This window comes from Typopeltis vanoorti, chromosome 25 (assembly GCF_054136105.1).
Source record: "Typopeltis vanoorti isolate ZY-2024b chromosome 25, IOZ_Tvanoo_1.0, whole genome shotgun sequence".
NCBI classification, from domain to species: domain Eukaryota; kingdom Metazoa; phylum Arthropoda; class Arachnida; order Uropygi; family Thelyphonidae; genus Typopeltis; species Typopeltis vanoorti.
The window spans coordinates 63,131,071-63,146,341 of NC_143573.1; the positions used below are offsets into that span (position 1 = coordinate 63,131,071).

The following is a 15,271-nucleotide window of genomic DNA, read 5'->3' on the forward strand; positions in this document are numbered from 1 at the left end:
GTATCAAAGTAGATACCCAACAGGGTGCACCACGAGAAGGTGAGGATTGGACATTAGGTCAGAAGCCCTGGTCGGTTCTCCGCATTCCTTTAAAGGCTATGTGGAGGTCTCCTCTCAGTTATACAGCTTTGACCCTTAAGCACCCTGCGCTGAGTTTTATATACATTGTTTCCAATAGTTGTGTATACATAAAACCATTGGAACACTAAGAATTTGACCCACTGCATCATCCATACGTCTGCTCAAAGGTGTCCGCACTTTTCTGAGTCGGCCATTAACACGAATGTGATGCAACCTTTATGCATCACATTTGTGTGAAAGTGTCCTCTTTATGAATTATTAGTTTATTGTGCGTAAATTTAGGAATCACACAAAGCCAGGAAACAATTAGGGGGTCTTTAACAGGAATAAATGCAAAAATATATTGGTGATATTGCTATTCTGTGGGTGTGAACCTCATGCATAGTACATCCTGAATATATGCCCCTTGTGTGTGTGTGTACACTTGAAAAGTTTTTATTTTGTGAAAACACTATGAATAATTTTAAAGATTTTTTTATTTATTTTAAAGTTAAAACACAATTTTTTTACAATAAATCAATCTTTGTAGAGATGCTTTAACTATCTACCTTCAACACAGATACATGAGTGACAACTCTCTTTAGCAGTTCTACAAACTGTAAGGCCCAGGTCAGGTATATTGTTTCTGTGCTTCATGTATATTGTCCTTCACATTTTCTCAAGTGATCACAGTTTGCAAATGCAAACTTGATTTTTCAAGCATTCCCATAGGAAAAAAAATCTAGAGGCATGAGGTTCAGAGACCTTGGAGGATATTCAAGTTTGCATGCCCCACTCTCTACAGTCTCTCCATTGTTTTCAGAAAATTCAGGATCGAAGACTGTTTTCCATAATTTCTGTTGGTACAAAAATAAAAAATAAAAAATTATATGTTTTAACTTTAAAATACAAAAAAAAAACATATTAAATTTTTATTGTTTTTAAAATTTTACGAAATGTAAAAGAAATGGTAGTGCTGGTAGGTACTAATAATTTAATGTTGACAAACATAGTATGAGAGAAGATATGAAAGGTCTGTTTGAAGAAGCGAGAAAGAAATGTGAAAGAGTAAAAATTGTAAGATTACTACCTAGATATGATAGTACTGAGTTAAGAAGAGGCTATGTAGAAGATATGGATGTGAGTTTTTAGATGTGTGGAATGTGTTTGATGGCAGAAAAGATTTGTATAAGAAAAATCTAGAGGCATGAGGTTCAGAGACCTTGGAGGATATTCAAGTTTGCATGCCCCACTCTCTACAGTCTCTCCATTGTTTTCAGAAAATTCAGGATCGAAGACTGTTTTCCATAATTTCTGTTGGTACAAAAATAAAAAATAAAAAATTATATGTTTTAACTTTAAAATACAAAAAAAAAACATATTAAATTTTTATTGTTTTTAAAATTTTACGAAATGTAAAAGAAATGGTAGTGCTGGTAGGTACTAATAATTTAATGTTGACAAACATAGTATGAGAGAAGATATGAAAGGTCTGTTTGAAGAAGCGAGAAAGAAATGTGAAAGAGTAAAAATTGTAAGATTACTACCTAGATATGATAGTACTGAGTTAAGAAGAGGCTATGTAGAAGATATGGATGTGAGTTTTTAGATGTGTGGAATGTGTTTGATGGCAGAAAAGATTTGTATAAGAATGACGGCCTGCACTTGAATTCATTTGGCATCAGAATCCTGGAGAAATTACTTCTTGGTATGAGACTTAATGCAGAGTGTAAGGGAAACTAGATCATCAAGGGAGGAATGGGGAAAATGTGTGTGAAAGTTCAACTATGGTATACAAATGAGATAAAGATGTGAATGCCTTTGAACATGGTTATGTATGTGGCGAAGGAGTGGAAAAATATGCTTTGGGTTTCGACCTTTTAAGTATGTCTGGGGAGGGAAAAGAGAAAATTCTAGAACAAGACCTAATACATTGCATATCTAATTATAAGAATAGGCTAGGTCATAATTTATTATGTCTATACACAAATGCTAGGAACATTAGAAACAAATGGGTTGAGTTTGTTGCTTTATTGAATACGATGTGGCCTAAGATTGTTGGCATTAGTGAAACCTGGCTATCAGAATCGGATATGGTAAGTGGGATCGAGTGTAACGGATATACTATTTTTAGGAATGACAGAAGAGATAGGAGAGGAGGAGGAATGCTACTAATGATATCAGATGACTTAAGTCCAGTTAGGGTAGAAATACAAGAAAATAATGATGGTAACAATGTTCCATTTAGCGATGAGTTTGCGTCTATTTGGTGTGAAGTGGAGGTTAACAGAATGAAATATATGGTGGGGGTGTTGCTACAGACCTGGCAGCTCAGTTGCAGGGGATGAAGAAATGCATCGCCAATTTAGCCTTATGGGTACCAAGCGAATGATCATTATAGGTGACTTTAATTTTCCAAACATTGATTGGGTAGAAGAAAAATCTCATGATCAGAAAGAACAGGAATTTATTGAATTGTTGCGAGATAACTTTCCCAAGCAGCATGTGAAAGAAGGAACTCGAGGTCAAAGAGTGTTGGATTTGCTCAGAAAGGATCTCTGTTAAGAATATGGCTATTTTACCAGTAAATTGGTGACAGTGATCATGCTGTTCTTTCTTGGGAAGTATCTACTTGTATTGAAGCTCCGATTAAATCAGGCTACATGCTAAGTATTGAAGCTCCGATTAAATCAGGCCACAAGAAGAAGTTGATGTGAAAAGAATATTGTGAGAATAAGAGCGAGAGGAGTTATGAAATATATAAAGCTCAGGCCGGAAAAGTAACGAGTATTGTGAGAAAAGCTAAAACAGAGTATGAAAAGAAATTGGCTATGCAAGCTAAAGGCAATCCAAAAGAATTTTATCGTTATGTCTCAAGCAAAAGAAAGAAAGAATGTGGAAGAATAACTTTATTGAATGCAGATGGTACACGAGTGTCGGAAGCTAAAGGAGATTGTTCAGTTAATGAGTGCTCACTTTGCTAAGATATATTAACCAGGTGTATATAGCATGGTGCTGCTGCTACGTTAGATGAAGAGTTACGGGTTCATGAAAATGAGGTTGAAGAGCTCTTGCATAACCTGGATAAGAATTTGTCAATAGGGACAGATGGAATATCTGCCCATTTGTTAAAGGAATGTTCAGCTGAATTAGCTAGGCCTTTCACGCATTTGTATAACTTGAGTCTCAGCTCAGGAATGGAAGGAATGTATGATAGTTCCATTGCACAAGAGTGGTGCAAAAACTGATGTGTCTAACTACCGACCTATTAGTATCTCTGGTGTGGTAGTGAAGATTTTAGAGAAGTTGATAAGAACTCGCATACAGAAATGGGTAGACAAGCATTCTATGCTATGCAGGGAACAGCATGGGTTTACTAAAGGAAGGTCATGTTTTAGCAATTTGCTCATATTTTATAATAATGTTACGGCCGAGTTGGATAAAGGAAATGGATACACTATGATATGTTGGATTTTTCTAAGGCATTTGATAGGATACCACACAATAGGCTGTTGTGTAAACTGGAGGATATGGGACTAAAATATAATCTCTTGATTTGGATCAGGAGATGGTTAACATACAGATATCAAAAAGTGGTATATAGTGGGTGTAAATCTGCCAGATTTAAGGAAACCAGTGGTGTACCTCAGGGTTCAACCCTTGGCCATTATTGTTCAATCTATACATTAATGACATCAAGCAGGGTCTATCATCAGATTTGCAATTGTTTGCTGATGATGCGAAGATAGGCAAGGCAATCAGGGATGCTACTGATATTCAGAAATTACAAAATGATTTTAATAGACAGGAAATCTGGGCTAACGAAAATGGCTGTCAGTTTAATGTTAGTAAGTGTAAAGTTATGCACTTTGGTGTGATTAGAGTTCCAGCGGCATATTATATTAGCAGGGTTATGCTACAAGAAACTGAAGAGGCAAGGGATCTTGGTGTGTTGATAGATAAGAATTTAAAGTTCAAAGGTCACATAGCAAAGGTCTGCGCGGTTAACCTAGTGGCTATGCGCTTCGCAACCATATGCCTGGGGAAGGAGTGTCCTAGGTTCGATTCCCGTCGGTGACGTGAGGAGCTTGAAGGATCTTCCTCAGAAATAGCCAAGTTAGCCAGTCTTGAGCGTGGACAGCAGGGTTATTTCCCCAGTTTATTCTGGGGTTTTTCATCCTGCAAAGCAGGTAAACTGGCCTTGAGAACTCAACACTACAGGCCATACTGGTCAAGGCTGACCACCCTATCCTGTAAACGGAGTGAGGTCCGATGATCAATGGACCCTCGACACCGCAAGGTAAAAGAGGGTATAAGGAAGATGATGATGATGACAAGGTCACATAGCAAAAGTTGCAAATACAACTCAGAGGATAATTGGTATGTTGAAGCGAACCTTGACATGTAAGGATAAAGAAGTAATTTTGCCTCTTTATAAGGCTTTGATAAGACCACACCTTACTGTGCACAGATTTGGTCTCTTGGGTTCCAAGGGGATAAAAAAGCTGTGGAAAGGGTGCAAAGAAGAGTTACAAAGATTATATCCGGATTATGGGATTTAGATTATGAGGACAGATTGCGAGTATGTGGATTACAGACTGGTTAACAGGAGAAAGATGGGTGATATGATAAGGTCTATAAACTTTTGAATGGGTGTTAAATTTTTCGTTATATGGAAGGCGAGGAGAGAACACGGGGGTGCATCCATGGAAATTAAGGTTGTTTTCAGTCAAGAAATGGTTAAGAGCTAGGTTTTTCTCCCAGCGAGCAGTGAGTGAGTGGAATAATTTGCCCTTACGGGTAGTGGGTGCATCTAGTGTGAATGAATTGAAGAGTAGGTATGATAGCTGGGTTGGGTAATTTACCTCCCTCAGTGACTCCTTGACTCCCTGGCGGTCTTAGATAATAATAATAATAAAATAAAAGAAGCACTTTGTGAGGAAAACTGTTCTAAAGAACAGAGACAAATGGAATGAAAGAGGAGTTGAGTTAGCAAACTGTAAATGGATTTTAGACTGCATCTCATGCTATTGTTGGTTTTAGTGGAAGGTGAAGGTGGAAATTACGCATGCTAGTTCAGTGGAACACTGCCCATGGAGATGGAAGTACCCATAGAAAGGACATGAAACAGAGCAGCTGTGAGATGGATTAAAATGAGCATTAGGAAGGTGGGCCAAACTGCTCTTTTGGATAGGAAAACAAGAATTTTTAGGGAGATTTGGATGCATTATACAAAGTTCAAACAGATTTGGGATTTCTACACAGTAGCCAGATAAATGGAAAGTCTTAAGCAGAAAAGGATACGAAGCTTTTTAAAAGATGGAAATGCTACTGATATCTTTGTTAACAATGGTTAGAGGGTTTCTGTAATTATATGCTATATTATACTATATTATATACACCTATAGTATATGAAAACACTTTTTTCTCATATACTGTAGGCTTACAACTTTGTTGGTGGCATTCACATTAAAAAAAAAAAAAAAAAAAAAGATTTAGTGGTGGAGGCTCTTACTGGGATGGTACTCTTACAAGTCAGTGGCATCATTAAATAGCTGTCACAGCCGAATAAGATTGCTATAGATAAGGATAGTATTGAAGTCTTTGAGCATAGTATTTTGGATCCAAAACAACATCTTACAGGGAAGAAGTTGCTGAAAATTGAAATTATAGATTAGGAAATGTGAGTACACTATGAAGATAATTTAAGGGCATCACCAGATGCCTTGTGCCTGAAAATGTAAAGTATCCACTTAAGGTTTACTATAGATAGTGTTGGGACATTATACCAACCAAGAAAATTTGACAACATAATTCTAGAAATGAAACAGATGGATACTTGCATCTGGGGAATAAGTGAGACATGATCAAAGGAGACAAATTTAGAGAAAATAAATCAAAGATACAAAGAAATTATATGCTTGGTTTAATCCTTTATCCAAGTGTAAGCAAACAAGTTTGCACCTAAACTATTTTCAGGATTGGGGCAACTCATATAAAAAAGCTAATGACTCACATCACTCGCCTTATATCCCATAATGCAAAGCATATCTCCTTGCAGACATGTATAATGCTATGCATTATGGGAAGGATCACCACCCAGACTGGTTTTGACCATTATTGAGGTTCCATCAGTGTGAGCCAGACCTAGAGGTGATACCAAGGTTGAAGTAATATAGAAGTTATATTTTCATATACGAGTTGCCAAAAGATCCCTTCCTTTTATTCTGCCTTTGCCCTTTTAAAAATTCTTCTCATTAAAACTGAAAACTTTATTAATAAGAGACCATACTATTTATGAATAAAATACAAATTGCCTACCAGTTTCACTAGCTACTGTCTAGCATTATGAAGGCTGTACTGGTGTAAAAAACAAATGCACCAAGTTACATGAATAAAGAATCGTCAGTACTAATTAGGCCATTACATTTGATCATTCTCATTTGGACATGCACGAAAAATGGTGAACTATCTCTGAATGGTACCCCACCAACATTTTAAAAAAAGTTCTATTCAAAGACAACGTTCAACAAAGTGTAACAACGTTATAGACTGGAAAAACAGCTCTATGCCTTACATCGAGTATGACTACAGACACTGACCTTTTATAGAATCAGCAGTGGTGCTATGCATAGGCAGTCATTTAAATAGAAATCAGGGTTCCATTCTTAAAGACATATGGAAAAATCTCATCAATTCTCTCAGCTCATTGGACAGACCTCTCGAAGTCTTGAAATAAGGCAGAAAGAACATAAGAACATGTGGGAGACGTAAATCACCACAGAATTATTACATCAGGTTTAGCTCACCATTTTTCGACATTCAATCACGTTATAGACTGGAAAAACAGCTCTATGCCTTACATCAAGGATGACTACAGACACAGAACTTTTAAAGAATCAGTAGTGGTGCTACGCACAGGCAATAATTTAAATAGAAATCAGGGTGGCATTCTTAAAGACATATGGAAAAATCTTATCAATTGTCTCAGCTCAACAGAACTACAATATGAAAAACCACACAACACATAGTCATGTACCGGATTCTGACTAACGCATGCCCAAACGAGAATGATCAAATGTAACGGCCTAATTAGTACTAACGATTCTTTATTCATATAACTTGGTGCATTTGATTTTTACACCAGTACAGCCTTGATAATGCTAGACAGTATCTAGTGAAACTGGTAGGCAATTTGTATTTTATTCATTAAATAGTATGGTCTCTTATTAATAAAGTTTTCAGTTTTAATACATTAGACCAAATATCCGGCAACAGTCAGTGTATTTAATTTTCTAGAGCCTTTGTAGCAGATGAAGAATTTATGTACCGTTTTAAGAGTATAATATCCTTGTAAATAACTAAATCATTCCAATATAAGGTTTAATGCATTAGCCAGCTTAGTTAACGTGTTCATTCTTCACCTAGCAGGCTGGCTTGAGTTTGACTCCTGCCATGAGCATGGTTTATTGTAATTGTTCTTAAGTGTAAGATGAGTTTTTTAGTTTGGTATGAAACCACTGTCCTGCTTATTAGAGGTCTGAATTGGATGAAAAGTTCCATGTTTTAGTCTCTAGAGCACGGTTTCCAGATTATATAAAAAAATAAGTATAAAAATACCAAAAAAAAATTAAAAGCAAATTAGTCCACCAGTTCTACTAAATTGCACTATAGGGTTTTACAACTTGGAAGAGTTACATAAAAGCATTCTCATTAATAATGTGTTAATAAATGCTAATGATAATACATTATTAATAAAAAATAATAGTTTAAAGTTTTTCTTTTTAATATTTGTGCTTAGGTGTAGAAACCTTTCATCCTGAGCTTTATCCAGAACGTGAATTTCAGCTCCACTGGTTGCACAATTATCTGCAGGCATGGTATTCTGTAAATGGGCGAAATAAAGAGGAAGTTACTTCCAGTGATGTTGAATTGCTCTATGTTCAAGTAAACAAGTTTTCCTTGGTTCGTGAATTTCATTTATTTTGGTCTATGGCTTTACATTTTGTTTTTATGTTTGAATCACAGTTTGGAAGTGACCTATACCTATAATAATACTCCAAAATACTAAATACTGATAAACGCTGAAACATTTTGGTATATTTTTCTTCCCTTTTGTTCAGAGTGATTATTTAGTTTATAGTGGTACAGGTCTTCATTTCAACACTCAAATATTAATTTTCAAATGATGTATTTTTCAGTGGTAAATGAAGTTAAATGACATTATCTAACCCACCTTAGTCCACTCACCATACTAATGTGCTATGAATTTACAGCTTTTCATTTAAGCATTGTCATATAATTAATAAATAAACAAGACACTATGAAAAAAAATGGGCAGTATGAAATATTCAAGACTTCTGCTGCTACAAAAATCTGCATCTATGAAATGAATGTAAGAAATTCACGTGATACAACATTACACACTCAGATTTTGCAGTGTGTATCATTGCTTTCTCTATTGCCAATTGATTCATGAAATATTTAGAGTAGAAATACTTAGGATATTATCCTTAATACCTGAGATATGCCTCTTCACATAGAAGACTTCTGTTATGTGTTCACATCTAACGAATCCCCATTTTTTCCACTTAATCTTCTTCTGTATAAGTTATGAAATTTTCTACAAGTGGCACAAAACTCTGGTATTAGTTCAGACCAGATCATTCTCCCTGGAAATGTCAAAATTTTCATAACAAACAATTCCTTGCCTCTGAACTATGAAAAAACCATAATATTTTTTTGTTGCTCATCATTATTTGTAAAGATAACCAACTTTAAAAATTGCACTCTTTTAAGTGTTCACTCCTGGAATTCTATGGATGGCAGCATGGAAGTGTAAGTTTGCATGTAAAATGTGAAGCATGCAATTAGTGCTTTTCTCTTTTTCTTTTTAGAAGGGAATAGGGATAGGCATTTAGAAAAAAAAAATGCTACTAGAAAATACATAGAAAGCAACTTCATGCTTTCTTTAAATTAAAGTAGTGATTTAGGGAAAGCATGAAGTTACTTTCCATATATTTTCTAGTTGCATTTTTTTCAAAGTGCCTATCCCAAGTTCCCCTTTTCCTTCTCTTAAAAAAATATAGAAATTGATTTCATTCTTTCTAATTGCATTTTTTATTAATTCTGCATGCCCTTTAGTTGCATTTTTCTTCTAAGTGCCTATCCATCTCATTAAAAAAAAAAAAAAATGTAGAACTAATTGCATGTTTTACATGAAGTTTAGTTTTCAAAGAAGTTTGGTATCTTTTACAAAGGATTTTGTGTAGCAAAAAATTATTTTTGGACAACAATAAAAAATGTTTTGTTGTCCAAAGGTAAAGAATTGCTTGTTAACTGTAAAATAATGCAAAACAAAATTTAGCTATTTATTGTTACTTACCTTCCAGTTAACACCTGGTGCCAACTAATACATCATTGTCATCATTTGAATATGTAAAAGTTTCTTATTGTTAAAAAATGTTTAATTTTCTTGCCCAAAAAGCTCTGGAATGACTTTTAATGGGATTATATTGATCGAGTGCATATAATAAACAACTATGTTATGCCAACTAGTTTCACCAACTAAGGCTGTTGGCATCTTCAGGGTACATAACTGATGTAAGGCACCAAAAAGTAAAAAAACTGTTACAAACTATAATCAACCGATTCCAATTATATTAACCGCGCGGTTAGCCTAGTGGCTTTGCACTTCGCAACCATATGCCTGGGGAAGGAGTTTCCTAGGTTCGATTCCCATCCACGACGTGAGGAGCTTAAGGATCTTCCTCAGCCATAGCCAAGTTAGCCGGTCTTGGGCATGGGCAGCAGGGTTTTTTCCGCCAGTTTATCTGGGGTTTTTCATCCCGCAAGCAGGCAAACCAGCCCCGTGAACACACAGGTTACAGTCATAAATACTTATGGCAAGGAAGGCAACGGGAAACCACCTTGCTCATAATCATCTCTCCCTAGAATGGTAGCATATAGCTACCCTCCCCCGGCCGTATGGCAGATGAGAACCAGAAGAAGAAGAATTATATTAAACAAAGAACAGAGCACATACAATACATGCATAGAGCATGCATGATCTCACTTGTTATTATTTAGGAACATTCTATAGTTGGCACTGTAATTCAGTTCTGGCGAGTTGAGAGATCTAATAAGGGTCTTCCAGATCACAGGTAAGATTAGTTCTTGGTTCCTGTTAAGGTTTTGTATACAGCAGGCTATTGTTGTGGCCTCTTTAATTCGGGAGCGGAAGTCCTCCTCTATGTAAGGAAATGTGCTTCTATCCCACTCTGTGGTATGGTTCGTTCTTGAGAAATGAAAAGCTAATCCCAATTTTTCTTCTTTGTTATTATTGACATCACCTATGTGTTCTTTTTGCCTAATTTCTACCAACCTTACCATGAACAGATTTCCTCAAAGACTCATTCACAAGATACTTTTCTCTGAACCCCGACAAAGACAATGAGATGATATACACCATATTTCTACCATCGTCATTCCATACTTAGGGATAGTTTCTTTCCAATAAGATTGCAAGACTCAAAGAAGAGTGGCCTTTAAACCTACAGAAATGATTAGACAATTCTTAAGATCTCCAGAAGATAGCCATCCTTTCTCCAAATATGCTGGAGTTTATAACATACCCTGCTCATGCGGCTTGAATTACATCAGCCAAACTTCAAGGAGCCTTGAAATTAGGCAAAAAGAACACATAGGTAAGGTCAATAATAAGGGAGAAGAAAAATCGGGGTTAGCTTTTCATTTCTCAAGAACGAACCATACCATAGTGTGGGATAGAAGCACAATTCCTTACATAGAGGAGGACTTCCGCTCCCGAATTTTTAAAGAGGCCACAACAGTTGCCTGCTGTATACAAAACCTTAACAGGAACCAAGGACTAATCTTACCCGTGATCTGGTAGCCCTTATTAGATATCTCAACTTGCCAGAACTGAATTACAGTGCCAACTATGGAACGTTCCTAAATAACAAGTGAGATCATGCACGTTCTATGCATGTATTTTACGTGCTCTGTTCTTTGTTTAATATAATTAGAATCGGTTGATTATAATTTGTTTTTAGTGCCTTACATACATCAGTTATGTACCCTGAAGATGCCAACAGCCTTAGTTGGTGAAACTAGTTGATATAACATAGTTGTTTATTATATGCACTTGATCAATATAATCCCATTAAAAGTCATTCCAAAGTTTCTTATTGTTTGATAAAATAATGAACTTTCAAGTTCATTATTTTATATGATGACTTAAATATTAGTATCATCACAGAGAATATGAAGTCTGTGATGCAAGTATTGGAATCTTCATATGGAATGGGTTAAAGCATCACCAGTAAATCAGGTTTGCTGTAGAAAAGGAAATGCAAATTGTGAGAAAAATTAGTGGAATGAGCAATGACATCAGTTGTAGAATCATATTAATAGCAAAGATATCAGAAAAGAACTGAATATAATTATTAATGAGGGATTTTTGTGAAATTTAGTGAATGACATGATGAAATAATTAAAATGCATAAACTTTATGTAATTTTTATTAGTGACAAAATTTTTGGCTTTAAACCAAACCATCTGTGCAGTAATTATGTAAAATAATGAAAAGTAAATAATGGAATAGAATTTTCTCTTATCATCAAGGATTAAGCATTTTTGCTATTCTAGTTTCACTTGACTTTCTGTTTTTCCATTTTCTTCTATATTGATCTACTTATTTTGGCCTTCAATATTTTTGCGTTCCATATAAGAGTTGTTCACATTTCTCTGTGTTCCATGATCTTTTCATTTAAATTATAAATATCTATATCATCATCATGTCATTTTCTGTCTTCTGTTAGACAATGCCTCTCTCAAAATCCTATACTTTATATGTCATATGAGCTTTATATGTCACTGATCTCTAAACATCTCTTTGTTTCATCCTCTCAATATCTCTTTGGTCTTCTTTTTTCTGGGGTACAATTCAGATATCATTTTTGAATGTACTTCTTGTAGCACGACCTGCCCATTGCAACTTGGATCTTTTAATAGCTATAACAATGTCTCTCATCCTGGTCTGAGATCTAACTAAAGTATTCTGCTTTCTGTCTTGAATGATTAATACCAAGTAGTGGGCTTTCTGTTTTCCTCTGGGTAGTTCTCAACTTGTCAATTTTTTTAGTCAGAGTGAATTTTTCACTTCTGTGTCATGATCAGGAGTATACGACTGCCAATTTTTTTTTTTTCTTTTAAGGCAGACTGGCTTATCTTCTTTCATTGTTTCATGGTGTTTTCCAAAGGATACCCAATCGAATTGAATTATTCATCTAACTTCTTTGCTGCTTTCCTCTATTGTAATCTTTTTGTCTCACCAAACATAGACAGTTAACTATATTAATTCCAATTCCTAGTGTTCCATTAGCATTCCATTCCATTTCCTAGTGCTCTTTATGTATTATGTATTTATTATACACTGGGGGGGGGGGGGCTCAGCCCCTCTGACTCCTATGGCACTGCACATAATTTTAGAGGTCATATTGCAAATCAACAACTCAGAGAATAATAGCAATGCAGAAATGAACACTGACATGCAAGGATAAGGAAGTCATTTTGCCTCTTACAAGGCCATGATATGAATGCACCTGGACTACTGTGTACAGATTTGGTCTCCTGGGTTCAGAGGAGATAAAAGAAGCTTTGGAAAGTATACAGATAAGACTAACAAAGATGATATCAGGATTATGAAATGTAGATTTACTAGGACAGATTGAGAATATTGGGACTATAGATTATGGTTAACAGGAGAAATAGTGTTGATATGACAGTCTGTAAACTTCTGAAAGGGTTATTGACTGATAAAGTTTTTTGTTATATGGAAGGCAGGAGAGGACAAAGGGACATCCATGGTTAAGTTTGTGTGCAGTTAAAAAAGGGGTGAGAGCTAGATTTTTCTCTCATAGAGCAGTGAGTGAGTAGAACAGTTTGCCTGTTAAAGTAGTGAATACATCAATTGTGAATGAGTGTAAGAGAAGGTATATGACCTTTGGTAAGGATGAACTACAGCCTCCCTCAGTGAATCCTTGACTTCCTGGAAGTCACAGATAACAATAATAATTAATTTTGTATGGATTCCAAATACCAAATTTGTAATTCTTAGTTGGTCTTGAAATTAGTTGTTTATAGACAGATGGATATAGTGAATATAGAAAGTAGTTATGCATTATGCTCCTGAAAAGACTTAAGAGATAAAATTTTGACCTGATGTATGTTATGATGAAGTAACTTGGTTTCTTAAAACTTCATTTTGATTTAAGAAACATTTTTATACTGATGATTATTGCCGTAATTAGTAATGGAACACATATAGACCACAGTAATAACTTTAATTAAATAAAGGTACAAATATTTTGTACTGAGGGTAACAGTACATCCTCAGCGTAGAACAAACAGTTAAAGGAATGGAATACATAGTACAGAACAGTCGGTGGATCACCAATTAAATTGTTGTCGCATGCCAGAAGATTAATTACTAAAATATTATTAAATAATTCTTTAAAGATAATTATTTCATTCATGGTTGCATGAAATAAGAGTCTCCCAAACTTTTGGGAGAGAGAGACAGTAATTTTGATTTAAATTCAGCCGATGTAAGAGGGCTTCGCAACTTTCTTTAAAAAAGCGTTCATATTTAAACCTGCATCTGTGGAGAAGACAGCCTTTTCCCACTGGATATTATGATTTGTGCCAATGCTATGTTGTACTAGACCAGACTTGTGAGGTTTCATGTATTCGGTATAATATTGATGTTCCTTCATTCTTTTTTCCACAGAACAGCCTTTTTTAAATAACGAAACCTGTGGTGCATTCATAATTAGAAGAAACACATATAAACCACAGTGAAAATTATTTAATTGTAAATATTTCATCCTAAGTATCTTAGGACATCATCAGTACAGTATTTAAACAAAATTAGGAATAACATACAGTTAGGGCGCATGATTACAATAGAATCTCATGAAAACGTGCATAACGTGCTAAAGTAGTAAAAAAAAAACAATAAACGTTAATTATTTAACACAATTTTGTATGATAATTTCCCATACTTTAGGAATAGTAAGAACGTCATTGCGGTTTAGGTTTGGTCTGTGTAGTAGGGCTTCAGAACTTTCTTTGTATAAACGTTCATGTTTAAATAAAGATCTATGTAAAAGTTTAGCCTTTTCCCAATGGATCCTATGGTTTGGATTTTCAATTCCGTGTTGAGAGAGGCCAGATTTCTGCGGTTTAAGAAGACGAATGTGGTCTTGATGTTCCGAGATGCGTTTCTGAACAGACCTACCTGTCTGTCCAAAGTAAGATAATTTGCATGAGCATGGAATCTCATAAACACCAGGTAACATCAAGGGTGAGAATTTGTCCTTAGGAGAAGGTAATAAGTTGTAAATTTGGTTGATAGGTTTGTAAGTAGTGGCAAAATTGTATTTCTTCATAATTTTAGAAAGACGTTTTGAGATGCCTTTAACGTAAGGTATGGGAATCCTATGCATTATTAAATCACTAGTTTCCAGAGCACACAAATTCTGCTCCTCTGAAGAATCTTTAAACCAGGAATTAGAAGTTATCAAAAATACAGCCATCCTAAATGGATATAATCCCAAAACAACTCAAAAAATCATCAGTCACTTCTGCATACATCAAACCTGACAGGAAGAAGTGCATAGGATTCCCATACCTTACGTTAAAGGCATCTCAGAACGTCTTTCTAAAATTATGAAGAAATACAATTTTGCCACTACTTACAAACCTATCAACCAAATTTACAACTTATTACCTTCTCCTAAGGACAAATTCTCACCCTTGATGTTACCTGGTGTTTATGAGATTCCATGCTCATGCAAATTATCTTACTTTGGACAGACAGGTAGGTCTGTTCAGAAACGCATCTTGGAACATCAAGACCACATTCGTCTTCTTAAACCGCAGAAATCTGGCCTCTCTCAACACGGAATTGAAAATCCAAACCATAGGATCCATTGGGAAAAGGCTAAACTTTTACTTAGATCTTTATTTAAACATGAACGTTTATACAAAGAAAGTTCTGAAGCCCTACTACACAGACCAAACCTAAACCGCAACGACGTTCTTACTATTCCTAAAGTATGGGAAATTATCATACAAAATTGTGTTAAATAATTAACTTTTTTTTTCTTTTTTTTTCCTTTTTTTTTTT

At 35.2% G+C, this 15,271-nt stretch overlaps 1 protein-coding gene across 5 annotated transcripts in view; it reads left to right on the forward strand.

Moving 5' to 3' along the window:
• Window positions 1-15,271, forward strand: part of LOC150092793 (ethanolamine kinase 1-like) — a 115,028-nt gene that overhangs the window by 82,213 nt on the left and 17,544 nt on the right. For 4 of the 5 annotated variants that reach the window (XM_090414310.1, XM_090414313.1, XM_090414312.1 and 1 more), the window contains exon 6: window positions 7,862-8,025. In XM_090414310.1, coding sequence (XP_090270436.1) covers window positions 7,862-8,025 — 164 coding nt within the window. The remainder of the gene's footprint in view (window positions 1-7,861; window positions 8,026-15,271) is intronic. The other variant, XM_090414311.1, reaches the window with a different exon arrangement.